Source organism: Emydura macquarii, unplaced genomic scaffold (assembly GCF_026122565.2).
Source record: "Emydura macquarii macquarii isolate MOO-44397 ecotype Brisbane River unplaced genomic scaffold, CSIRO-AGI_Emac_v2 contig_751, whole genome shotgun sequence".
NCBI classification, from domain to species: domain Eukaryota; kingdom Metazoa; phylum Chordata; order Testudines; family Chelidae; genus Emydura; species Emydura macquarii.
In genome coordinates this window covers 143,720-171,417 of record NW_027130888.1, presented here as the reverse complement: position 1 = coordinate 171,417, position 27,698 = coordinate 143,720, and the positions used below count along the sequence as shown (strand labels likewise).

The 27,698-nt window shown below is 45.8% G+C and overlaps 2 protein-coding genes and 1 pseudogene across 2 annotated transcripts; 1 reads left to right on the top strand and 2 right to left on the bottom strand.

Annotated features, from left to right (window-relative positions):
- Nucleotides 1–2,089: 2,089 nt before the first annotated feature.
- Nucleotides 2,090–2,908, bottom strand: LOC137149490 (olfactory receptor 10A7-like; the record flags this gene model as incomplete). Its single annotated transcript, XM_067542995.1, is given in 1 exon segment — nucleotides 2,090–2,908. A coding segment is annotated over 1 exon segment (819 nt), but the record flags the coding sequence as incomplete, so codon positions are not given.
- A 6,705-nt stretch (nucleotides 2,909–9,613) lies between these two features.
- On the bottom strand, nucleotides 9,614–15,894 carry LOC137149488 (olfactory receptor 10A2-like; annotated as a pseudogene).
- Nucleotides 15,895–25,331: 9,437 nt separating this feature from the next.
- LOC137149496 (olfactory receptor 14A16-like) lies at nucleotides 25,332–26,267 on the top strand. The gene has a single exon (XM_067542999.1). The coding sequence runs from the start codon at nucleotides 25,332–25,334 to the stop codon at nucleotides 26,265–26,267; it is 936 nt and encodes a 311-aa protein (XP_067399100.1).
- Nucleotides 26,268–27,698: the final 1,431 nt, after the last annotated feature.

Sequence of the window (27,698 nt, the reverse complement as noted above, 5' to 3'; positions counted from 1 at the left end):
GAAAATGATAGTGGTCTATAAAATTATGACGAGTGTGGAGAAAGTAAATAAAGATGTGTTGTTTCCTCCTTCCCATAATACAAGAACTAGGGGTCACCAAATGACATTAATGGGCAGCAGGCTTAAAAAGAAAAAAAAGGAAGTATTTCTTCACACAATGCACAGTCAACCAGTGGAACTCCTTGCCAGAGGATGTTGTGAAGGCCAAGATTATAATTGGGTTAAAACAAAAAGTTCATGGAGGATAGGTCCAGAAGCTGGGAGTGGGTGACGGGATGAATCACTCGATGATGACCTGTTTGGTTCATTCCCTCTGAAGTACATGGCATGGGCCACTGTCGGAAGACAGGATACAGGGTTGGATGGACCATTGGTCTGACCCAGTGTGGCCATTCTTATGTTCTCCCTTTGAACCGCTTGGTGCAGCTGGCGGCAGCAGAGCGGTTTCTGCCCTGTAAAGCCATGTGTGGGGTTCCTCCTTAGTGAACGTTTGACAGGCCCGGCCCCAGGAATGGCCTCCATTCTACGGGTGCCCTGGCAAGCCCCCAGCTGGCTCTGCACAGTCCCAGTGACCTTGGCTTGTGAGTCGACCTCTTTGTTTGCCCAACCTTCCTACCTCCAATGGCCCCGGTGAGCCTGGTGCAGTTGCTTTGGTGGTGCAGGTCCCAGCTGGGCTTAGCCCATGTAAGAGCTATGGAGCTTTTCCTGGGGAAGTGTCCAGACATCACTGGTGGTGCCTGGCTGTTTGCCTCCAGCCTCTGTGAGTGCTAGGGGGCTGGTTGGTTTGCAGAGGGATATAGACTCACAGACTTGAAGGTCAGGAGGGACCATCGTCATCACCTAGTCTGACCTTCTGCACGCTGCAGGCCACAGAACCCCACCTACCCTCTCCTGTCACAGGCCCCTCACCTCTGGCTCAGTTACTGATGTCCTCAAATCATGGTTTAAAGATGTCAAGTTACAGAGAATTCACCATTTACTCTAGTTTAAACCTGCAAGTGACCTGTGTCCTGTGGTACAGAGGAAGGAGAAAACCCTCCAGAGTTTCTGCCAGTCTGACCCGGGGGGAAATTCCTTTCCAACCCCAAATCTGGCAATCAGTTAGAACCTGAGCACGTGGGCAAGACCCACCGGTCAGACACCTGGCAAAGAATTCTCTGTAGTGACTCGGAGCCCTCCCCATTTAGTTGCCCCATCTCCGGCCACTGGAGATAATTGCTGTTAGCAGTCACAGATTGGCAACGTGCCATTGTGTACGCAAAGATGGCAATAAACACAATCTGAGGGGTGGCAGATTTCCCAGGTTTACGTCCCCACATATCCTGCCCCAGGAGTCGGTATTTTCATCGCCCAAACATTTATTTTGATCAAAAATGGCTTTTTAATGGTTTGACAAACGGATTACAATTATGTCTCCCTTCCGCTGGGTGCCAGCTGAACATGCCATGATGGAAACATTGTTATGGCCACCTCCCTCCCTCGTCCTCCCCCTTGGGTGGACAAGGTTGACCTGAGCTCTGCCAGGATTCTCTGTTGTGTCCTGAGGGGTATAAAGAACAGTAGCAAGTAACATGACGTCACCCCTTGTGTTTTAGTTGTGTTAGACTGTCTGATTACCAGCCCTTATTATCTAGCTTAGAGAAACCACAAAGAAGGGAGGCACACAGGGATTTACTTGGCTAGTTAGTGGATTTTCTGCCTTAGATGATGACAGCGCTGTGCACGTTCACATGCTGTGCACTCTTCTCACACAGGGTGATTGTTGAGCCGATACCATGGGGAAAAATACCATGATACTGTGTGTATCGGTGCTGAACGTGTAGAGTGACAGAGCTGTCCTCAGTCTCACTTTCCTGGGCGTTGTGTTACATGAACACAGCATGGGACCGTAAACACCCTCAGTAACTCTCAGCAGATTATCTACATATATTCCACATTAAAGCTGATATTTCCATTGGGAGTTTCCAACTTCATTTGAATGGGGCCTGATTGGTTAAATCACCAGGCAACTTTGATAAACTTCAGTTTAAATTATTATCTCAGAGTCTCTGCATGGTTTTATGCAAGCCACATTTACTGATGGCTTTGTTCAGGGCTGCCGTGACCTCCTGTTTCTCAGGCTGTAGATGAGGGGGTTTACCAGGGGAGTCAGGACCGTGTAGCAGAGACAGAACACTTTGTTCAGCTCTCACAGTGCACCACCTTCTGGTAGCAGGTAGACGATCATTATGGTTCCATAGAAAACTGTCACCACGGTGATGTGAGAGGAGCAGGTGGAAAAGGCCTTTTGCCTCCCCGTGATGGAAAGGATTCTCAGGATGGTGGCAATGATACATATGTAGGATGTCAGGGTTAGCAGGAATGGAGGCAGAGTGAATACACAGGCTAGGATGAAATCCAGCAATATGACCAAGTGTGTGTCACTGCAGGGGAGTTCCATCAGTGGGATGGAGTCACAGTAGAAATGGTCGATTTCATTTGGACCACAGAATATTAACTGTGATAGGAATAATACAAAGATGGTAATAGCCAGACAACCATTTACCCAAGACCCAGCAGCCAATTGGAGACAAAACCTGGTGTTCATAAGAGTGGAATAGTGCAGGGGTTTACATATCGCTAAATACCGATCGTAAGACATCGCTGCTAGGAGATGGCATTCGGTAGTTGCTAGAAAGGCAAAGAAGAACAATTGTGTTAAGCAGCCACTGACTGAGATGGCTTTGTCCCCAGTCAGGAATCTGGCCAGCATCCTGGGCAGGATGGTGCAGGTGTAGCAGGTCTCCAAGCTGGACAAGTTTCCCAGGAAGAAATACATAGGGGTGTGAAGGTGCAGATCAGTCACAATAAGCACCACAATCAGGGTGTTTGTGGCCATGGTTGCGATGTAGATCACTAGGAACACAGGAGAAGAAATTGCAGGTCAGGGAGTTTCCCAAATCCCAGGAGGATGAATTCTGTGACGGTCGTTTGGTTTCTCCAATCTGTGTCTGCCATGGGCTGAGTCTAGGAACAAGAAAAGGAACTGTGCAATTGAATCAGAAGAATATAGAGTAAAAAGTTAATCAAGTCTTGTGAATTATTTAAAAAAATATGTTTAAACTCTCCTTCCTCTCCCTACCTCAGACTGAATTTTAAAGCTAAATATTGACTTAAGAGCAAATGGCCAGCAGGCTCAATTCGAGAACAGATTATTTGTACCCATGCAGACCTCCTTTTGCTGTATCAGATCAATAACTACAGTAACAACAGTACATTTCTCTGGTAGCTGAGTACTAAAAAGGCAGATCAGAGCATTTCCTTATCTGCTCTCGTATCCCATATGGTGACTTACAAGAGCTTAACATGGATGTTAAATGCTGTATTTCGCTTCTGGCAATGGCCAGAATCATGCACTACCTCAGGATGCAAAATCAATAAATACATCGACAAAAATCTGACAGTGAGATTTCCAGTGCAGTCCAGTGTCCTTAGGCACTGATCTTCTGTGAGAATTACAGTAGAACCTCAGTTCCGAACACCGCGGGAATGGAGGTTGTTTGTAACTCTGAAATATTCCTAACTCTGAACAAAACCTTCTGTTTGCTCTTTCAAAGATTACAACTGAACGTTGATTGAGATAGCTTTGAAACTTGACTATGCAAAAGAAAAATGCAGCTTTTAACCATCTGAATTAAAATGAAAAAAGCACAGACAGTTTGCTGACCTTGTCCAATCTTTATTTTTAAGTTTACGTTTAACACAGTATTGTGCTGTATTTGCTTTTGCTCTGTCTCTCTCGGCTGCTGACTGATTGCATGCTGCCGGGTCCAAACGAGGTGTGAGGCTAACCGGGCAGTTTGTAACTCTGGTGTTGGTAACTCTGAAATGGAAAATAATCTAACTCTATATCTTGGTGAAGTCAGCATTTCAGTGTCCGGTAGGAAAATGAACAATTTTCACACCCCACCACAGATGCATTTATTCCATAAATTGTGAAGTGGAGTAAATTCTTCCTTAGTTCATGGGGTGGTAATGGTGACGTGCTGAGGGACTGGCCAGCGCCTTTTCTGTTTCTCGACATTTTGTTTTGTAGCAGTAATAAAATACAGCTCTTTGGAATGTGGATCTTGGGAAGGGGCAGAACCAGGCTGACATGCAGTCCTTACTGGGGAGTGTCCTTCCCCACTCCATAGTGATTGTGGGATGATAATAAAGGAAGAAGACACTGGGGGAGAATTATGCTGTCCCTGAACTCAGAGTCTAGAACGAATGTGGCGTGTGTGATCCGGGCTAGTAAGACTCCATCTCCACTTGCCACCCAAATTGGACACACAAAGCCAGACCCTCAGCTGGTATAAATCATGGTAGCTCCTTTTGTGTGTCGGGGGCAGATCCCCAACTAAGAACCTGTCACAAGAGCTGTTAAACAGTGTTATGGACACCAACTGGCACTGAGGGGAATAGGTGTGGTTAAAACCATTAACATTGACCTCAAGAAGAGCTCGCAGTAGCTCAAAAGCTTCTCTTGGAGACCCACAGAATTTGGTCCAATAAAAGCTATTACCTCACCTGCCTCGTCCCTCTCCTCCTCCCAAAGCACATTCATGCCCCTGTCTGGAAGGTGGGTGAGAAACACTGTCAGGGAGTCCGTGCTCACCTGTCACCCCAGGGCAGCCCCAGCCTGAAGCGATGAGCTCCTACTTCTCCGGGTTAGATGCCAGGAGCCAGGATCCGCAGCTGAGGTTCTCATGTCTCCTCTTCCTGCAGAAGTTGGGTTTTCTCTGTGCAAAGACCTGCAGTTACCTGAAGAGATGAGCAGGTGCATTGATCTACCTTTGGAAAAGGGGCTGCTCTTTGATTTGTGTAAATGCAACCTCTGTATTAGTGTTTGGTCCTCACGCTTTTTAATACCCTCCCTCTTCAATTTTTCTCCCACTTGGTCAATCTTTTATCTGCAAAGCTTTGTGGCTAAGAACGCCCAGTGGGACTTGCACTATGGGACTTGTGCATTTGTGTCTTTTTTTAAATATAATGATCCTATGTGAAAAATATTTGAGATTGTGATTAAACTGCAGCTTACATTTTTGAGTAATGCCTGTCCAAGGTGATCACCTGTTATAATATAATTGCACCGTCCCTTCATTAATATTGAACAGCTCCAGCCAGCCAGTGGGTACTTCTGAAAATAACTGCCCATATCTCATCCTTTCAATCTGTTTCCACCCATGGCCATTTTACAGTCTAGCTTTCCCATTACTGCACTGGCTACTGAAATCTTTTGGTCACTGGTCAGTATTTCTGAGTCCTGCACCAGTTCCTCTTTTGTTCTGCCATTTAGTGTCGATTTCTTAGAATCATTGAGTCATAGAAGATGAGGGTTGGAAGGGACCTCAGGAGGTATCTAGTCTAACCACCTGCTTAAAGCAGGACCAATCTCAGCTAAATCACCCCAGCCAGGGCTTTGTCATGCTGCACCTTAAAAACCTCTAAAGATGGAGATTCCACCACCTCCCTAGGTAACCCATTCCAGTGCTTCACCACCCTCCTAGTGAAAAAGTTTTTCCTAATATCCAATATAGACCTCCCCCACTGCAACTTGAGACCGTTGCTCCTTGTTCTTTCGTCTGCCACCACTGAGAACAGCCTAGCCCCATCCTCCCTGGAACCCCCTTTCAGGGAGCTGAAGTCTGCTATCAAATCCCTCCTCATTCCTCTCTTCTGCAGACTAAACAAGCTCAGTCCCCTCAATCTCTCCTCATAAGTCATATGCTCTAGCCTCCAAATAATTTGCGTTGCCTTCTGCTGGATTCTCTCTAATTTGTCCACATCTTTCCTGTAATCAGTAGCCCAAAACTGGATGCAATATTCCAAATGTGCACTTACCAGTGCAGAATAGAGGGGAATATTCAATTCCCTTGATCTGCTGGCAATGCTCCTATTAATGTAGTGTTATACTTGTAAAAGAAAAGAATAGCAGGATCTTATTCAGGGGACACAGCAATATGCCGCATTTATTGTAAATATAGAAGTTTAAAAGAAGGATATTTCACTGACACCTCCCCCAATACTCTGCAGGTGGAGTATTATTTCCAGGCTATGCATTGCTTGTGTCAATCTACTGGCCAGGTAGACTGAGCGGAAGAGGGAGCCGGGCTTCTGTTGGTCGCGAACTGATGCTCCTGGATTTTTGCAGAACAAACCCAAGGTCTCCATGTTTTCACCCAATTTTTTAGAGGTCTGTCCCCATGCAGATTTATGAGTTTTGCTGTGTCGTGATGTTTTCGCATCCTGGTGTGATTGTCAAGCAGCCATCTGTGTTGCAAGCATGACTGTTTCCGTTCTCTTTTACACTTTGTCTTGTTCCTGTCCAGGGGGTGGATCGTCCTGTTCTTTGGGGCTATCATCTTTTATTTGCATTCTTCAGCCAGCTGGGCTGTAAAGAGTTATTAAAAGGAAGTATCTTCACTCCCTTTCATTGCTGTGGAGATTTAGCACTGCTGCTTCTTTACTTCTTTATCACACATACATGCCACATTCATTCTTTAACTAACTTCTACTTTAAAAGAAAGCAAAGAGTAACACAAACTTGAAGCAAAATCAAAAGGTACATGGTACATTCTTAAAGGAAAGAAAAGATACAATGGTGGAATTTACCAACAAAATGGGTTCCACTTACATCAACTAACAAAATATACTAACAACAAATGGTTCTTGATCTTAAGCAGGCAATTTACATTCAACAACAGGTCTCAGGATGAAAAGTTCCAGAGGGGTAGCCATGTTAGTCTGTATACAGCAAAAACAACGAGAGTCCTGTAGCACCTTAAAGACTAACACATTTCTGCAGGCATAAGCTTTCGTGGGCTGCAACCCACTTCGTCAGATGCATGAAGTGGAAACCACAGATAGGAGGTATATATATACATCCAAGGGTGGGAAACATAACAGTGGGAAGGGCAAGTGCTAACAAAGTCAGTTCAGGAAGGGTAGATGAGGCCTATTGACAACAGTTGATTAGAAGGTGAGAATGTGTGAACAGTGACAATTACTTCTTGTACTGAGAGAACCATTCCAAGTCCCTATTCAGACCCAGTCTGATTGTGTCCAGTTTGCATACGAGTTCCAGCTCTCCAGTTTCTCGCTGAAGTCTGGTTTTGAAGGTTTTTTGTCTCAGGATGTTCCCAAACAAATGTAAACAGAGTATAAACAGAGTCTAATAAACAGAATCTCAAGAAGTTACAAGAAGGATATTTCAAACAAATGTAACCATAGTCTAAAAATAAAGTCTCCGGATGTTACACAGTCCATTAGCCACTTACGTCTTTTGGGTTTGACAGTTGTCTGTTTTGGGCCTACAGAAGCCCAATATGCCGTTAGCCTTCTTGGCCACCAGGGCACACTGTTGACTCATGTCCAACTTCTTGTCCACTGTAACCCCAGGTCTTTTTCTGCAGAACTACTGCCTAGCCCATCGGTCCCCAGTCTGTAGCTCTGCATGGGATTCTTCCTTCCTAAGTGCAGGACTCTACACTTGTCCTTGTTGAACCTCATCCGATTTCTTTTGGCCCAATCCTCCAATTTGTCTAGGTCACTCTGTAGCCTGTCCGTACCCTCCAGGGTTTCTACCACTCCCCACAGCTTAGTGTCAGCTTAGTGTCTGCCACTATGCACACAGAGTTCATTACATAGCGTAGAATCATAGAATATGAGAGTTGGAAGGGACCTCAGGAGGTCATGTAGTCCCACCCTCTGCTAAAAGCAGGACCAACCATAGCAGGACATAGAAAGAACCATAGAGGTCCTCTTCTCTATTGTGCTCTGTCCTCACCAGTTACACGCCGTTATACAGCTTCACCCTCCAGTTCCAATTCCCTCTGTTGGTCATTTGGCAACATAACTTCTCCGTTCTTGTCCTTCCACTTTGGCAGCTATTCGTTGGGTGGAAACGCTTCACCCTTCCCGTTCCTTTACCCTGTAGTGGCCCTAGACAGAATAATTGTATCTTTCCTATCTTCCAACCTACTTCTAGGTGTGCGCTGTTCCGGATTATAGCTTCTGGGAACCAAAGTGTACAGCAGGCTGATTGCTACATCAGTGCCTACAACAGCAGCTGTGGCTATAAAAGGCACAGGAGGGTTTTCCCATCAATCCAGTGGTTTCCTGTTGATGTGGGGTCTGTTTCCAAAGGCAATGCATAGACTGAGCCTGCCACTGGGGCATCTCAGGGGCTCCTTGGGCTGAGATTCTCAGAAAGGTCTAGGGAATTAAGCCTCCATCTCCCATTTGAAAGGGATTTGGGGGCCTAACTCCATTAGGTCATTTGGAAAATCCCTTCCGTGGTCTTGGAGTCCTACAGTTCTCACCAGTGCCAGGCTCCCCTGCCTCTGTCCAGGCCCTGATGTGTTCCCCAATGCGGAGCCAGCATGGCCATGGTTGGCACCACAGGCATCCTGCCCGTTGGTAGGTGGTAGCTGCTTCCTCTCACTGTAGGTTACCTGATGCCCTGAGTAAAAGGCCTGTGTGTAGCAGAGCTGCCTAAGGTAGCAGGGGCTGGCTGGGCAACTGTGCCCTGAGAACTAGCTCTCTGGGGACGTGCCCTTGTTACAGTAAGCTTTGGAGACATTCATTGTAGCAGGGCCACATGCAGGGTCCCTCCTTGGTGACCGTGTGACAGGCCCAGCCCCCGGGAACAGCCTCAGTTCTATGTGCGCCCTGGAAATCCCCCAGCTGGCTCTGCACAATCCCAGTGCCCGGCTGGTGAGTCGACTCTTTGTTTGCCCAACCACCCTGCCTGGTGCTGTAGGTTTGCTGATGATGGTCCCAGCTGGGCTTCGCCCATGTAAGGGCCATAAAGCTTTTCCTAGGGAAGTGTCCAGAGGTCATTGCTGGGGCTTGGTTCTTTGCATCCAGGCTGTGTGAACGCAATGGAGGTGGCTGGTTGGCAGAGGGTTATAAACACATGGACTATAAGGTCAGGAGGCACCGTTGTGATCATCTAGTCCGACCTCCTGCATATTGCAGGACGCTGACCCTCTCCCACCCACTCCTGTCCCAGACCCCTCCCCTCTGGCCGAGTCCCTGAAGTCCTCAAATCATGGATTAAAGATGTCAAGTTATAGAGATCCAGAGGGGTAGCTGTGTTAGTCTGTATACAGCCAAAAGAATGACAGTCCTGTAGCACCTTAAAGACTAACAAATTTCTGTGGGCATAAGCTGACGATGCATCTGACAAAGTGGGTTGTGGCCCACGAAAGCCTTAGTCTTTAAGGTGCTACAGGACTCTCGTTGTTTCTTTTAAGTTACAGAGAATTCATGGATTGTTCACTCTCTTCATACACAGTGATTGTGTAGCCAATACCAGGGGGAAAAATACCATGATACTGTGTGTATTGGTGCTGAATGTGAAGAGTGACAGAGCTGTCCTCAGCCACACTTTACTAGGCGTTGGACACAGCATGGGACCGTAACCACCCCCAGTAACTCTTTGTAGGTTATCTATGTATTTTCCACGTTAGAACTGAAATTTTCAATGGGAGTTTTCAACTCCATTTGAATGGGCACTGATTGGTTAAACCACAAGGCAGCTTTGAAAACCTCATGTTAAGTTGTTATCTCAGAGTCTCTGCATGATTTAATGAAAGCCACATTTATGGATGGCTTTGCTCAAGGCTGCCTTGACCTCCCTGTTTCTCAGGCTGTAGATGAGGGGGTTTAGCAGGGGAGTCATGACCGAGTAGCAAAGAGAGAGCAATTTTTTCAGGTCTCACAGTGTGTCACCTTTTGGTAGCAGGTAGACAATCATTAAGGCTCCATAGAAAACTGTTACCACGATGAGGTGAGAGGAGCAGGTGGAAAAAACCCTTTCTCTCTCGGTGGTGGAAGGGATTCTCAGGATGGTGGTGATGATACACACGTAGGATGTCAGGGTTAGCAGGAATGGAGGTAGGGTGAATAGACAGCCTAGACTGAAAACCATCAGTATGACCAGGTGAGCATCACTGCAGGAGAGTTCCATCAGTGGGATGGAGTCACAGTAGAAATGGTCGATTTCATTTGGGCCACAGAATTTTAACTGTGATAGGAATAAGACAAAGATGGTAATAGCCAGATAGCCATTTAACCAGAACCCAGCAGCCAACTGGAGACAAAACCTGGTATTCGTAAGAGTGGAATAGTGCAGGGGTTTACATATTGCTGAATACCGATCGTAAGACATCACTGCTAGGAGATGGCATTCAGTAGATGCCAGAAAACCAAAGACATACAGTTGTGCGAAGCAGGCACTGAGTGAAATGGTTCTGTCCCCAGTCAGGAGACAGGCCAGTGTCCTGGGCAGGATGGTGGAGGTGAAGCATGTCTCCAAGCAGGACAGGTACCCCAGGAGGAAGTACATGGGGGTGTGAAGGTGCCGATCAGTCACATTGAGCACCACGATAAGGGTGTTTGTGGCCACGGTTTCTCCAATCTGTGTCTGCCATGGGCTGAGTCCAGGAACAAGACAAAGTGTGCAATTACATCGGAAGAACATAATTAACTTTTTGCTCTGTTTTGTGAATTACTTCCTTAAATATTCATAAACTCCCCTTCCTCTCCTGACCACAGGCTGAAAAAAAGAAGGCTAACTGTCAATCTCTGAGAAAAGTGTCAGGAGGTGCAATTCGAGAACAGATTATTGGTACCCACACAGAGCATCGTCTGCCATATCAGATCAATAACTGCAGTTACAACAACCCATTTTTCTGCTAGCAGCGTACTGATGTGACAGATCAGAGCATTTGTTTATTAACTATCATTTTAGGAGTCAAAGTCAATAAATACATGTACTTACATTGTGCACTGAGATTTCCAGTGCAGTCTGGTGCCCTTAGGCAGTGATCCTCGGTTAGAAATAATTGTAGTCAGCATCTCAGTGTGCTGTAGGAAAAGGAACTTTTTTAACGCCATAACTAGAGATGCATTTATTCCCTAAATAAGAAAAGTGGTTTAAATTCTTTCTTCGTTCCTGGGGTGGTGATGGTGAGGTGCTGAATGACTTGCAATGTCGTTTCTGTTTCTCTTTGTTCACTTTGTAGCAGTAATAAAATAAAAATAAATAAAATAAAAAGAATAAAATAAACTAATGTGCAGGCCTAACTGGGGAATGTCCCTCCTCACTCCATAACGATTGTGGGATGAGAAATACAGGAACAAGACACTGGGGGAAAAGATGCTGCCCCTGCACTCAGAGTCTAGAACGAATGTGGCGTGTGTGATCTGAAGCAGTAAGACCCTATCTCCATTCACCACCCGATTGGCACACACTGAGCCAGACCCTCATCTGGTATAAATCAAGGTAGCTACGTTTGTGTGTCGGAGGAGGGGGGGCAGATTCCCAACTGAGAACCTGTCACAAGACGTGGATCTCAATCTCCATCTCTGTTAAACGGTGCTATGGATGCCTAGTGGCATGGGAAAGTGAGGCTAAAGCTGTTAATATTATCCTGTAGGAGAGCACAGAGTAGCTCTAAAACTTCTCTCGTTCACCCACAGAATTTGGTCCAATAAAAGCTATTACCTCACCCGCCTCGTCCCTCTCCTCCTCCCAAAGCACATTCATGCCCCTGTCTGGAAGGTGGGAGAGAAACGCTGTCCAGGAGTCGGTGCTCACCTGTCACCCCAGGGCAGCCCCAGCCTGAAGCAATGAGCTCCTACTTCTCCGGGTTAGATGCCAGGAGCCAGGATCTGCAGCTGAGCTTCTTGTGTCTCCTCTTCCTGCAGAAGCTGAGTTTTCTCAGTGCAGAGACCTGCAGGTCCCTGAATGGAGAAGCAGTTGCTGTGGTCTGTCTCTATAATGTGCTCTTCCCTCTCTATTTACAAAGTGCAGAGTTCACCTCATATTTGTTTCCTTCTCCACTGGAAACTGCTTCTCCCTTGATCCCCCTGTGACGGGGGAGAGCCGTGGGAGTTAGCACTGTGTTTTCCGTGCACACAGTACAAACAACTGTCCTGGCGCAACCAACCTCCCATAACTGAGGGAATTGCCTTTCTGCTCCCTGCAGAATGAGTCTGCCTGGCTCTGCAAGGCTTAAATCTAACTCAGCGCCTGTGGATTGCCTGCCTGGGCAGAGACTGATTCTCCTCAGTAATCTTGACTCATGTCAGTTGTTCCATTACCTCCAGTTAAACAACTACATGAGTAACAATGGCTAAGATCTCAGGGCTGCCAGACTGGGCGTTGAAGCAGTGCAGTTTAACAAACACACCGGAAACTGAATTTAAAGTGAATGTAATCCATAGTTTGCAAATGGAAGACTTGGTTGAAAGGAAATCTCTGTCAAACGCCCACCCCCAATGAAAATATTTCTCCCAAGAAACTTTGTTTTTGTTCATTACAAATGTTTAACAATCCTCTCCCCATTCTACTGAGCAATAGCAGAACTTCACGTCTTGTGGAGTCTGGTTAATATCTTAGGGCAACTTGTTTGTTTTTACACCATGTATGCCAGTCTTCGAACAGGGATGGCCACAAACAACATGCTGGGAACGCTCCTTTTAGGGGTCTGAGCCCATATGCCAAGAGCAGGATTTGCATGCAAGGACCTTCCCCCACACAATACTTTCAGCCCAGGAAACCCAGGGTGAAAGGGAGGTCATCACCAGCGAGTGGGAGCTAGGCAGGGTGCTTCTCCATATGACCTCTCTGTCGAGCGTCACTGTGCTGGTCTCTGATGCTGTTGCATCATGAACTAACTGGTCACATATTTTCAATGCAATAGCCCTCTGGTCTGTATCCTAATAACTAATGCAATAGTTTCTCTGTAGTTCCAGTGTCATTTCTGGGATGTGCTCTGTGGGTTGCCTGGCCATCTTGTGTGTTGGATTCTCATTTCTGAGAGATTCCTGCCTCTCCCAAAGGAACAAAAAACAAACCATTTGGAATGGGAAGGAAATGTCTAGCATTTCCAGTCCTGAGGCTGTGGGGTTACGCACAGTGCCCACTCTTTGGGAAACTCTGTTTTAGAGCAAACTTCTTCGGTTTTCTGATCTCTTTGATTTAGCCAAGGTTCATCCGAAGAGTCTCTGAGGAGTTCTCCAATCTGTACCTGCAAAAGTGCCTGAGAGATTGTAGGGATGACAGTCGGGAAGGATTTTCCCTAAATGTGGCCTTTTCATATTCAGCTCTTTTCGATCTACTTCCTGGTTCCAGAATGGAACCTGGACATTTGGAGGTTGCCTAAATAGTCTCCCCTACCCCTGGCCTTACTGACGCAAGGGATATGGAGTGGGACAAAGTATTCACACTTGCATCCTTCAATGGAAATATCGGAGGTGCTGAAAAGCAGCAGCAAATGCAGAGTCAGTGCAGAGGAGCTGTTCTAAGGTAACTAACCCGTGGGCACGTCATGGTTATTACTAAGCTGCAAAGCACCATTGTTTGGAATGTCAGCGACTGGATATTTACGTGGAGATCAGTCGTGTTCCGAGTTATCACAATTAATGACAACCAAAATTCTGGAAGGGACATGAAACCTCATGCTTCAGGGTTTGAGCCAATCTCTAAATATTAGAGATTAAGGGGAAAGCTCTATGGGGGGCAGATTATCCCAGATCTGCCTCCCGTGGGGTTTTTGCATCTTCTTTTAACCATCTGGCTCTGTCCACTGTCAGACAGGATATTGGACGAGATGGACCTTGTGTATGATCCACTCTGGCAATTCCTAAGTTCCTGCGGAAACAGGATACATAAAACTGGGGGCATTCAACTGAAGTTTTGGAATATTTGAATTAGATACTAGCAGAACAGGGCATATTTGACATCGTCTAGCGCAGTCCACAAGAGAACAGCCCTCCCACACTGAGTTGCTTAAATTATTTTGATATTGTTCACAGACCCATTCTGTTTCTACATCACACAATTCTCCATACACATACTTCCCAGAAGTTGGTCCACAAGCAGAAAGTTCTTATGTTTTTTAACCAACGTTTTCTCATATGAACCCAAATAAAATGGTTGTTTCAGCCTTTGGGCAACAAACCATTTTATTTATTTATTTTATTAATTACTAGTTTGATTGCAAAATTGATTGGGAAAACCTTATTCTCAACCCATTTTAGGCTTAGTTCATTTGTATGGTGATGGTTTTTGAACTTAGGCTGAAGTGGGCCCCTTATTACAATCTCCCAGCTGACTAATTATGCACCTCCAAAGCTTTTTCTTTTCTTTTTCTTTTTTTTTTGCAAACATTGCCCAGTGTGACTTATTGATTTCTTATAAAATAAAGGAAAAAAAAACCCATGGGGGGAAATACTTCATATCACTGACCTTTCCACATCACAGGGCGTTATCCTGTTCGGAAATCTATTGGTCAGCATTCCTGACCCTTCCTCATTTCTTCCAATTTGCCGCCTCCGAGTGTCAATTACACAGCATGAGAGTCTATTGCTCTGTTCTTAACCTCTGCTCTCTCCCAGACATTAGCTACAGTGGATGTTATAGCTGCCACTTTCCAATCTTGACGCTCTTGTGTCTCCATTGGTCATTATTCAGTATAACAGCCTATTTCTCATCTCTTAACATCTGCTACCATTTCACATTCCTTGTTCCACCATGGTACACTTTTCCTATCTGTAGGTAGTTTTGGTATCCTAAGAATAGCTAGGTTGGCTGGTTCTTATCCCCTTATTAACACAACTACAGAATTCCTCAATAGCTTCATTTATCCTTTGCTCATGCACATATTTCTCATTTTGGTTTCTAAAGATTTTCCAGTTGTTTACATAGCACAGACATCTTTCATAGCAAAGTTCTTTCCTCACCATTTACATGGATGCCATCTAATCTGTATTATACAGCTTTACCTCTTTCCTCTTCCCTCTGGTGGTCCCTTGGCAGTATGATTTCCTCTTTCCAGCCCTTCCATTTCTGCTGCTATTGATTTGTCCCTGGCACAGTGTCACCACACCTTTCCCCTTCCTTATGTCTTCTGCCCTCTAGATGGCTAAGAACATAACCTCTCATTTCTGACTTTCTGCTAGGCATGGTCTATTCCATATTATAGTGGCTAGGAAATGTTGGGTCCACTTTAATGGAACCAATGAGCCCAGAGAGCCAAAGGTGTTAACGTGACTGTGGACGTGCCCCTGTGAGGGGGGCAGTTTCCGGGGTTCTCCCTCTGGGTCCTTCTCATAGGGGGACCACCCCTCCTGGATATCCCCTGCCGGGAAGAGTCTCAAGACCTTTAACCGGGCGAACAAGCAATCTTTCACCCTGGCCCTTGGCGGGGAGGGCGAACCAGCCGTCACTAGTCTTCGGCCAGGGCAGTCAGTAATTTAGCATTTGGGGCTGGAGAAGGAGGCCGTATTGCGCGAGCGTGCCAAGCCCATAGAGGGGTGAGCAGTGGTCTGGGTCCAGCCCTTAAGCAGGGCCAGGCAGGTAAGGCGGGAGAGGCTCTAGCGATAGCCGCTATCCACCCTGGCTCAGGGTGAGGGAAGGGGACGCAGGCCCACCCGTCTCCACTGCGTCCCAGCCCAGGGCCCTGTCAGTGACGGGAGGTCCTGTCACTGGGTCGGCGGGGCTCCAGCCAAAATACGCTGAGTCGCTTGGAGCCACCACTCAGCCGTACCACTGTCAGCTTCCCTTGGCTGCTTCCTCCCACCCCGGTTTAAAGTACCTTTGCTCCGTCGCCTGCCTCTGGAGTCCTGGGTTTGATGGTGGGCGGGAGTCCCACGAATCCCTCTTGGTCAACTGGCTGCAGCTCCGGAAACTCCATGGGCTCCCACCTGAGCAAAGATCTTCAATAGTTCCACAGCCACCGCCTGCGTCGTGGCGCTCCGGAGCGGGATGGCCTCTGGGAAGTGGGTTGCGTAATCCATTATGACCAGGATGTACCAGAAGCCCGCAGCACTCCGGGGGAGGGGTCCCACGAGGTCCATTGCAACCCTCTCGAAGGGCGTTCTGACCATGGGAAGAGGTATGAGGGGAGCTCGTGGTATGCCCAGGGGAGCCGCCAGTTGGCACTCAGGGCAAGAGGCACAATAGTCCTTCAACTCTTGCCTAATCCCAGGCCAATAGAAGCGGGCCAAGATCCGGGTGAGGGTTTTGTCCAGGCCCAGGTGGCCGGCCGCAGGAACATCATGGGCCAGTCTGAGCACGGCCCGCCGGTGGAGTCGTGGTACCACAAGTTGGGCTCAGGGTTCCCAGGTCCATGGATCACGCTCCACGTGGATAAGACCAGCCGCTCCCCCTCGGCGTGGGTCTCTGGTCTGGTTCTAGTTGGGAACCTCAGGGGAGAGGCGTCCCTCTCCCTCGCCCGTCCCCGCCTGACTGAGCATTTTTAGAGGCTTGGCTCCGCCCCCCTGCTTCCGGACAGGTGGTGTCCATGGGGTTTCTGAGCCCACCCTCCTGCTTCAGGCCAGGGGCTGTCCTTCTGGACTCTACCAGCCAGGGTGGGTTTGGCTCCCCCTCTGGGTCCTTCTCAGAGGGGGACCACACCTCCCGGCCACAGTGACCCTGCCACTGTACATCATGAAATAGTTAAATATGGGTTGGAGTTTGGAATGCTTCATCTCATGGCAAGCACATTAGAAAATTCATGCAAAATTCTGGAAAAGATTAGTATACAAGACATAAAGGATTTGGATTCAGGAATTGAGTGGTTATACAAAACAATCTACATTAAAACTTACCTAAGTGCTGTTTTCAGAGACAGGCTATTGGTTTGAATGCCTTCTTTTGTCAGAGTCCTTACTGGGGAAGGTGGAGTTAGCTGTGGTCTTGGATTTTTACTCAGCTGTGAATTTTGTGGTCACTTTTCCTGCTTGTGACAAAACAGACAGAATAGGGGAGAAGAGAGAGGATAGCAAAGATGTGGGAATATGGCTTTTTATTGACATTCATGGGATTTGAGGCAGCTGGTCCATGGACAAATGCTTTGGGCTGCCAAGTTGGATGTGAGTGCTCTTGCTCTCTCTGGGTTCAATTCCCCAGTCTGGGACATCTCTTCTTGGTCTGGGCAGGGTCTTCTATTTCACTGGTCATTCTGAGGCTGGGCAGGGCTGGATGGCCGCCTCCTTGTGCCAATGTCTTGCGATGCAGTTGGACTCAGAATCTGGTCAAAAGAGATGGACAGTGAAATGCAGTAAAGTTGGGGGAGGGAGGGCATAAAGAAAACAGGCCACATGAATTCAGAGCCACCTGGATCGCTTCATGAGCAGAGGGCAAACAAATAGTATGTGTTTTAATACAGCTAAATGTAAACGTAGGCATCTAGGAAAAAAGAACATGGGACAAACGTGTAAGGTCCGGCATTCTGTCCTGGGAAGCAGTGATTCTCCACCACTGTCAATTTTAAAATCAAAATTGTGTATTTTGATAGTTCTGCTCTCGTTGAAAAGGAATTATTTTGGGAACGCTGCATGGCCTGTGTTCTGCAGACTATATGATCTCAGTCATCGCCTATGGCCTTGGTATCTATAAATTATCTCTAGGAACAGCTTCCAGGGGGATGTGAGAGCTTCTCCATCATTTTTAATAAAGTTTGGATATCTTTCTGAAAGGTACCCTTGTTTTCACCGTAGCTTTCTGGGATTCATTCAGGAATCACTAGCTGAGGTTCCAAAGATGCCTTTGAAGGAGGTGATTACCCTAATGGCCTCTTCTGGTCTTAAAATGTTTGAATCTATGAACAGTTCACTGAAAGCAATAGTCCATATTCCCCTCTAACTTAAACTGGTGTAAAAGAGAAGTCATGTAGTTGAGGTGAATAGTTTCAAGTAAGTGTAAACCTCATCTAGGTAAGAAATGTTAGGCTCTTTATCACATATGTGTCATGATTGATGGAGTTCTGATGTGTCTTAAAGTGTCATTATTTGGGATTATTATATAATTTGTTATGGAACAGTAATTTTGTGTGAAGCTTTTCACATTCTTGTGTATTCTATAAAGTAATAATGATACCCTGAACAAAGTCCTTTCAAATCATTGTATTTGCTATCCATATAAACACTGACTACACTGTTAATAAACATAACATAATGTTTACCAACCAAACTGACTTGGATTTTAAAGTGAAGTTAAGGTTTTAAATGGGAGTTAGAAGTCCAATTCCAAGTTCCTGTTATTAGTCACTAAATGCATGACCTTGCACTTTCCACTATTAAATTTCATCCTATTTCTATTACTCCAGTTTACAAGGTCATCCAGATCTTGTTGTATGATGTCCCGATCCTTCTCTGTATTAGCAATACCTCCCAACTTTGTGTCATCTGCAAACCTTATTAGCGCACACTCACTTTTAGTGCCAAGGTCAGTAATAAAAAGGTTGAATAAGGTAATTGGGGTTGGTCCTGCTTTGAGCGGGGTGTTGAACTAGATGACCTCCTGAGGTCTCTTCCAACCCTAATCTTCTATGATTCCTGGCTCTAATTATAGGGTATTGAGAAGGGTCCCCAAGACTCAATTCCGGTGCCCCTATACACGCATAGACAAAAGCAGCTTTTCTCAAGATTAGAAATTCTAGTGATGTGTTTTGCACAGACCTAAGGACAAAACCATGGCCAAAATGTCCTGAATTGCTAGACTTTTAGCATATAGTGCATGGCACGCACTGCCTCTTCATAGAAGGAAATTTGAGAACCGTGTTCAAAAAAGAGTTTATTTCCATGCAGAACGTAATGCTTAGGAGCCAAACAGATTGTGCTGAACACAGGCAGAAAAAGATTGGAGTTCATAGACTCCAAGGCCAGAAGGGATCATCTTGTCTGAACTCCTGTATAACACAGGCCAGAGAAGATCCCAAAAATAATTCCTACTGAACGGTCACTGTGACTGAGCCGCTGTCATAGCCATTGTCCTGCTGTTAGTTCAACTCCCAATGGGGGTGGCAATTTGAAAAAAAGAAGGTGGCAGTGTGTCTTGCTGCAATCTGCCTCTGTCATAGCGATTCTTTACTTTGTTTTTTTAAAATTTTCCGCTGGGCCCATATCAAAAGGTTTAGTTTTTTAAATAAAACTGAAATGTTTTGGGTCAGGCCAGCTCAACATTAACCTGCATTTCCCTGAGTTGCTGCTGTACTTCCTGGAACCTGTAGTCTGGTTGTCTCATGCCTTCATTTTCCCCAAAGGGACAGGCCTTCTGGCCAGACTACATCTCCCATGATGCACTACAATGTCCCTCTTGCTGAGCTGACAAGATGCATCATGGAGCACCATGACCACAGTTCTTCATTCCTTGAAAAGTTTCAATATTTGGACTTTCTTTCCTGATTCAGGATGAAAAGAGAGAGTCTCATAGGATGGAAATTTCAATTTTCAATCAGTCCTAATCCATATGCCCTAGAGTATTGTTGTTATTGGCTGAGACTGTCAAAAGAGCCTAATGGAATGAACGAACCAGTTTCAATTGGATTTAGGCACTTAATACATCGAGTCATAGATTTCAAGGCCAGAAGGGACCATTGTGATCACCTGGTCTGACCCCCTGTGAAACACAGGCCAGAGAACTGCTTCAAAATAAATCCTGGAGCAGATTTTTTTTTAGAAAAAAAAATCCAGGCTTGATTTAAAAGCTGTTGATGGAAAAACCACTACAACTTAAGTTGTTCCAATGGTTAACATCACTGGTGAAGATGCACACCTTCTTTCCAGTCTGCATTTGTATAGCTCAACCTCCAGCCATTAGATCTTGGTAGACCTTTCTCTGCTAAATCGGCTCTATTGAGCTCCTTTGAATATCCCAGTCATAATACATTTTTTTTTTTAAATTACAGTAGAACCAGGAGGTTTCAACCCAGACCAGGGCCCTGTTGTGCTGGGAGCTGTACCATCACATGGTTAGAGACAGTCCCTACCCCAAACCAAAGACATTTAGTCATGCATGTGCCTGGCTTTGTTTTGCTTCCAGAAGCATGGGGAGAACGTTATAGGGAGTAACACAGACACAAGTGTGCTCTACTCTGGTGGTAGGCAGAAAGGAGGGTCCAGTGGTTAGGATGTGTGCTTTCAAGCTGGGGGACCAGTGTGTCTTTCCCTACTGTCCTATGGACTTCTTGTATGACCTTGAGTAAGCCATTTAAGAACCCAGTTGGGCTTTCCAAAGTAGCCAGGTGTGACACACTGCGCCCCCATGTACACCCTTATGGTGTGATTTTGTATTATTCATGTTCACCCTTCTAGTGTAATCATGTATTGTTAAATGCAAAGTATGTCATGTGAGACTTTTCTGGAATGCTCATGGCATAATGAACATTATTGTTCTAGTAACATGTCTGTTGCATTGTCATGTATATGGTTATTAGGCTTCTCTATGTAATATTCCCAAACATGCATCTCATGGCTTGAGGCAGATCTAGGTAAAACTCTACAGAGCTGAGGAGCAATTTGTGCCTTATTAGGACTAGTATAGAACAATCCAGCTCAGCATTCCAGGAGCAAAGGACTGGCCTGGACATCAACAAATGAATCAACAAGGAACTTAATAAATGTGTTTGTTTGTTTTATCTAAAGCAGTGCATGTGGTTCGAGGTGTGTTAGAGGCTCCATTGGAAGTGAAAAGTTTGGTGCATAACAATTTCTTTGATAAACCGATGAACATATAAGCTTGCAGTGTTCAGTGGTAAACACTGAACATTGTAAGATAGCAGTTCCTGGGGTTGCATCTGGGACAGGGGGTGTCTGCTGGGGTCATACCAGTGCATGATCCCAAGAGTGGCTGGCCAGAAGTGCTCACTCACTTAGTTGAGAGCAGCGTGCCTGATGCATGCTGTACATGGGCTGACCCAGGAGCAGGGATTCACACTGCAGAGTAGGGTAAGATGGGCTCCAGGAGTGAGGGATGGGGGTGACCCAGCAAAACACCAGTCCACACTGCAGAGTAGAACAACACAGCAGGTGCCTAAAACTCATGGAAATCAATTGATATTAGGCGCCTCGGTGCTGCTGAAAATCCTCCAAGGCAAGTACAGACCTTTAAAAATCTGGCGCTTAGTGCCAGATTTTAAAGGTATTTTCCCATGTGAGTTAGGCACCTAAATACCTTCCAAAATCTGGCCCTTAGGCTCTCTGTGCCTCTGTTCCCCAACCATAAACTGGGAGGAATAGCATTTTCCTCTCTCACAGGGGTGTTGGAAGGATAAAAACGGTGACAAATTCAGAGGCAATTGTAATGGGGGCATAGGTCCTTAGGACAGATAGATAGATAGATAGATCACAAACTGTACTGACAGATCTTCTGGCTGTTTGTCAGAGGATGAGAATGGGTTATGGGATGGATCAATTGATGATGACATGTTCTGTTCCATCCCTCTGAAGCACCAGGCATTGGCCACTGTCGGAAGACAGGATATTGGGCCAGATGGACCATTGTTCAGACCCAGTGTGACCTTTCTTGTGTTTTTATCTTAAATAACTTTTGTGGCAATGTACTCTCCATCTCCCTTTGCAATTAGATCTTTCACTGCAGTACTAATTTTGTTCTTCTTGAATGTAAAAATAACTCTATTTTTTTCCTTCCCAGTAATTAATATTCCCACCAGCAGAATTGTCAAGAGAGATGTCACCTTCTCCCATAAAGGATAAATAATGCACCAGAAGAGACAATTGCTTTTTGTGCTGCTGGACTCAATGTAGACTGCCTCATACCAAGCAGAGCAGGTGAACCAGGGGACATGCAGGTACCGTTACTTTCAGCAGTGAAGCACAACAAGTGGTTAGAGACAGATGATGGGATATGGGGACCAAAACCTGGCCCCTGAAATGCTGAGTGAAGCAATCACGTCAGAGTTCTGTTACGAACTGAACTCTACCTTAGAGGTAAAGCAGCTCTTTTGCAATCTTATTGCCATGATCAGATTTAAAGAAGGGAAAGACCTGCCTGGTCACCTTGTCCATCATCTCTGCTCGATGCGGAATTTTACCCTTCAGTGTGGGGACCTACTTCAACGCAGCATGGAGAGGGTTAGTGAGATAATGTTGGTGAAGTGCTTTGGTAATGACAACTGTGGGATTTTTAGGGTGCAGGATATTATTAATTGTTCATTATTAAGATGACTTTGTTGTATTTTTCACAGCTTTCTCATGTATATCTTTAAATCACTTCAGAGGAGATGATTTTCTCTCTTTCCTTGGGACATTGTCATGTAGGATAGCTCATTGTTAGTAATTGTATCCTCTCCCATCTGCGTAGCTCCACTTGTAAGCCTCTTTCTAAATAGGATGCATCCTCCCTTTCCTACCTCAATATATCTAAGATGAATATCTATGAAACAGCCTTTTTTTGTGCAGCACAGACACACCGTATAACTCATTTTTGTCACCCATTTTTTTATCCATATTAAACACTATTTGTTAGCAGATATAAGCCTCTCTGTCACACAGGGTGAATGTTGGATCAACAAAAATATTTTCTGTTTCGCAGTTGAAATAATAATCTCGGTTTTCACACTTCATTCCTGTTTGAATATTTGGGTCACCTGCAGGAGTCTTTAATGAGTGGTATTAATTAATATTTTTCCACAGGTAATATTATTTGTTTGCTTTGCTTTCCCCCTAAAATCCTCAATACTGTAATTATCTCTCAATATTAAACTAGAAAGGCTCTGACTACACCAGAATAAATCACACTGTTATTATCTGGTATGTCAGGAATTGGGACCGAGAAGTTATGACGAAAACTTGTCAGTTTAACTACCTACATACCTGCTAAAAATAATCTCTCTGTCTCTTTCTCTGTCTCCATACTATCTATCTATCTATCTATCTATCTATCTATCTATCTATCTATCTATCTATCTATCTATCTATCTATCACAGTGCTATCTAAGCACCTTATCCAATTTTCCATGGCATTAATCAATTTTTCAGATTGATATTCTGCCTAACCTGATAGAAAATTTGTTCCAGGCAAAATATCTCCTTAGGCTGCTGTTAGAAATAATCAAAAAGTTATATCGGATGTGGACTGGGGACACAGAAACCTTTATTGCCTGCTCGTTCCACCTCGACACTGCGAGTGAGTGACGAGGTGGTTACTTAACAATTCTTTTATCCATACCAGTATGTAAATGTATACATTTCCAGCAACTCCCCATAGACCTTTATTTGGTTACATTGACACCTAAAATGAATATTAACAACTACATAAGGAATATAACTATACCCACCCCTGTTTCTTGTTTCAAAAATGTCATCCTCAGTCTTTACCATTTTCCAAACACCTCCAGCTTTAAGAATTATAATTAGTGTCTAATTTTCTATTCTTTTTCTTGGTGGTGGTTGGAAATTCAAAGAGTGACACATGTTAGAGATCACTTAAATTCTGAGCATTTTCAAATCAATCTGATATAATGGCATAGGCACAATGTCAGGGATCCTTAAATCCAAAGGACAGTTTCTGTGAATTCTTCCTGCCACACGTTGATATTTTTCTGTTACCAAATTCTTAATATTAAATGAAAAGGATGAACATAATGGTCTTCCTTTTCATAAACGGTGCACCTCTACATTTTAATGTTGTGCTTCTAAATGCATTTGGAAAGGAAAGCACCATTGGAGTTCAAGTCATTAATGTCCAGATGAACTTGGCTAGCTGGGAATGCCGGGGTGAGAGTTTTACTCTGAAAGGATTGACATTCAAGGAAGGTTGAAATAGCTGCATCTAGATCTGGTGAAAAATGCTGTTTTTGCTATAAAAATTCGGGTGAAATCTTCTTGAAAAAGAATCTATTTTCAATTTATTTTGATGAAACAAAAATGATTTTTTTTTGTTTGGTGTTTACATTTTGAGGATTCCCCCCCCCCCCCCACTACTTTTCCCATTTTGCTGGAAAAGTAGAGTGCCCCCGTCAAAAAAAAAGCCTGATTTAATTTTCATTAAATTTTCAAACCCTGCAGAAAAGACAGAGGCTTCCTGTTCACTGTGGATAAAGGATGAAAGAGTCATTTTGCAAGATGGAGAAAAAAGAGAGAAGGAAAGAAAGTGACTCTAGACCTGTTCAATAGTTTGAGGGTGGGGTGTGCGGGCAGGTGCTGGATGCAGTGGGATGTGGGGGTGAGTGGACTCGCTAGAGGTAGTGGCCAGAGTGTTGGGGGGCAAGGGGTCTGTTTGTGAAGGCTGGCCAAAGTGGAGGGGATCAAGCTGGGGGGTTACTGACCTGAATGGAGGGGCTGAAGTGACTGGGGAGGCAGAACAGAGTAGGGGGCAAACAGATCTGGCTGGAGTGTGCGGTGGGTTGAGGGGTCCAGCTATGTGGGCTGGCCAGAGTGAGAGGCAAGGGGTCAGGCCGCAGGGGCTGGTGAGATAAGTGGGGCAAGGGTACTAACTACAGGGCTGATAAAGTGAGGGGGGCAAAGGGGCTGCCTGGAGGGGCTGGCCAGATTGTGGGGGGTGAGGGCCCTGGCAAGGTGGGCTGGTCTGGCCTGACTAGGGGGTGAGGATGGGGCTGGCTGGAGGGGTCAGCCTAGTGTGCAGGGGGCCAGAGGTATGAATGGAGGGCTGTCTGGTTGTGAGAGGGGCTGGTCCAGAATATAAAAGAAATATCAATTAAATTCAAAGAATATATTTGTAAAACGTTTCAAAGCTTATCAAATACACTTTAAAAGTTTTAAAAAATAGTAAATATATATATTTTTTTGGAAAAAAGTAAAATCTGAAATGGAACCAACACCTGTGGGGTGAGAGTCCCTCATCGCATGTCAGGAGCTTCCGATAGCCCCATCCTGGGGGCAGAGAGATGGGGGCAAACAGCAGTCTCACTCCGGCCACGCGGCCTTCCCAGCCTAGGAGTGAGGGGCGGCCCCCTCCTGGGCTCCCAGAGCCAAGACAAAGCCCGGGGGGAACCACTCCCATTTACACTTGCCAGACACAAGGCTCTTGCTCTTGTTGTACAGGAGCTAGGAGATCCCAGGAAGAGTTCAAATAAAACTAAACTTAGCATAAGCCCTTATTTACGCCATCCATTATGCTGAAGGTCATACAGCAGGTCAATGGCAGAGCCAAGAACAGAACCCAGGTGTCCTGATTGTCACTGACCCGCACTTCACAGACACAAAGTCACAGAGGGAAACGATACAACACAGAAGTAGCTGAGCGATGCCGGGTCGTGGCTCAGATCTTTACAGGTGTGAACTGACCCAGCTTCCAAGACATGTGCGGATTGACATCAGTGGGATAACGCACCAGACTAGTCATCTCATTCTCCACAGCGAGGAGCCCTCCCAGACCCTGCTCAGTGGATGTGATCAGGGCTGTGCTCTGACAGTCACATCATCAGTTATTATGGAGAGAGGAATCAGGGTCACTCCCTCGGTCACTCTAATCCTCACCGTTGCCCTTCTCCTTCCCTCCTCAGGCAGGACACAATGTGCTGAGGAAGCAAATGTCCAACCGAACCACCGTGACCGAGTTTCTTCTCCTGGGATTCTCTGAGGTGCGGGAGCTGCAGATTTTGCACTTTGTGGTGTTTCTAGTGCTTTACCTAGCAGCCCTGATGGGGAACCTTCTCATTGTCACAGCCATGGCCCTCGACCGCCACCTTCACACACCCCTGTACTTCTTCCTGATGAACATGTCCATTATAGACATTGGCTCCATCTCTGTCACCATTCCCAAATCCATGGCCAATTCCCTCATGAACACCAGGTCAATTTCTTACTCTGGATGTGTCACCCAAGTCTTTTTCCTCATTTTCTTAGTGGGAGCAGATTTTTTCCTTCTCACTATCATGGCGTACGATCGCTACATTGCCATCTGCCAGCCATTGCACTACGAGAGAGTGATGAACAGGGGAGCTTGTGTCCAAATGGTAGCCGGGGTCTGGGCCAGCGGTATTCTCTTTGCTGCCTTGCACACCGGGAACACATTTGCATTATCCTTCTGCAGAGGCAACAAGGTGGATCAGTTCTTCTGTGAAATTCCCCAGCTACTCAAGCTTACCTGCTCTGACTCCTACCTCAGTGAAACGGGGGTCAGTCTCTTTAGTGTGGGCTTAGCCTTATGCTGCTTTGTTTTTATAATTGTGTCATACATTCAGATCATCAGCACAGTGCTGAGAATCCCCTCAGAGAAGGGCCGGCACAGAGCCTTCTCCACCTGCCTTCCTCACCTCACTGTGCTCTTCTTGTTAGTATGCACTGGTGGCTTTGCCTACCTGAAACCCCTCTCCAGCACGACGTCACAGATGGATCTCGTGGTGGCTGTTTTCTATTCCGTGCTGCCTCCAGTGATGAATCCCATCATCTATAGCATGAGAAACAAAGAGATCAAAGCTGCCCTGAGGAAACTGACAGGGTGGTGGTTATCCACTAAGGATTAAAGGTCCATCTTCCTCCTTTGAGTGTGATTTCATTCTGTGTCTGTATAGAAATGTAATCAATAGGTGACAGAAGTGTCTCTGTGAGAACGTGTTTTGCAATCTCCTTACATGCAAAGGGGTATTTACACTGACAAAACTGCAGACAAATTCAAGTCAATGGAGTTACTGTAGATTTACACAAGTGTAAGTAAAATCAGAATCTATCTATCTATCTCCATGTCTATCTTAGGTTTGTGTACTGCCACCCATCCCCAGGCTATCTGAACACCTTCCATATTAAATCAGTAGTCAGATCAAAGTCTAGTGGACTGTGTGAGATGTCTGGGTCTTTTCCTTTTGGGTGTATAACATCTGCTTGAGGTATGATGGCTGTTGGTTTAGTGTTTGCTCATGTAACTCAGTGGGCTATGACGGTATGAAATGTCATATCTGTGGATTTATTGACAAGCCGATGGCACAAGTCCGCTCTTTCTCAATAGCAACATGTTGTGCTGCATTCCAGACAGCTGCCCTGCCTGGGACATGTGTTTGACACCTTGCTGAAGGACCACCACTGACAGCCATCAACACTAGTCTTTGGGGTCATTGATTTTTACAGTCTCTGAATGATTTCCCTTCCCCCCTCCAGGGAAAATGATCCGATAGCAGATAGAACAACACAATTTGAACCCATGTCACAGAGACAGGGGCCTGGTGAACAGGGCGTTTTTGCTTTGTGCAGGGAGGGGCTGAGTGTAAGGGGACCGTGGGTCGTCTTAGTGGGCCATCTCTCAGTACCAAAGGACAGGGAAGGGAGGGTGAGAAATCAAAGCCCTGAGATGGACAGCCCCCAGGGCCAGTGCAGAAAGGCCAATGTTCCAGATCATCCTGATTGACAGGGCAGGCAGGCCAATGTGGTGGTTGGGGGGGGGGGACTGTCCTCTGTGTGAGCTAGAGCTGCCTGCAGAAAGCAGGGCCAAGCAGAGAACAAAATGGCACCTGAGACATGGGAGCCAAGGGCTGGGAGGTCAGAGAAGAAGCCCAGGGAGCTGATCTGAGCAGACCCACAGCAGCAGAACCAGAGGGGCCCGAGGTGCAGCCCAGAGAGCCAAGCTGAGATGAAACATGTTGAAGCAGGGTGGGGTGGAGCTGGGACTGGAGCCATCTGGTACCTGGTGCGGCGAACATCTGGAGAGAGCGAGGGGGATCCTGGACACAACTGAGAATTGAAGCCAGTTCTCCTGAGTCTCAGGCCACTGCCGGCCATGAGATAAATGCCAGTGGAGAGAAGAAAATTATAGGACCTGCAATTGTCAAAAGGGGCTGAAGGGAGCAGATGAAATTCCGGGGGATCTGGGCACCCAAATCCTTTCAGCCCCTTTGAAAATTGCACCCATAATAGAGAGGATGTTTGATCAGCTTTATTTGGAAAAAAACAATTTTACAAAGGAC

What these genes read in the sequence shown, in the direction of transcription:
- LOC137149496 (XM_067542999.1), top strand. Translation starts at nt 25,332, where the DNA reads ATGTCCAACCGAACCACCGTGACCGAGTTTCTTCTCCTGGGATTCTCT.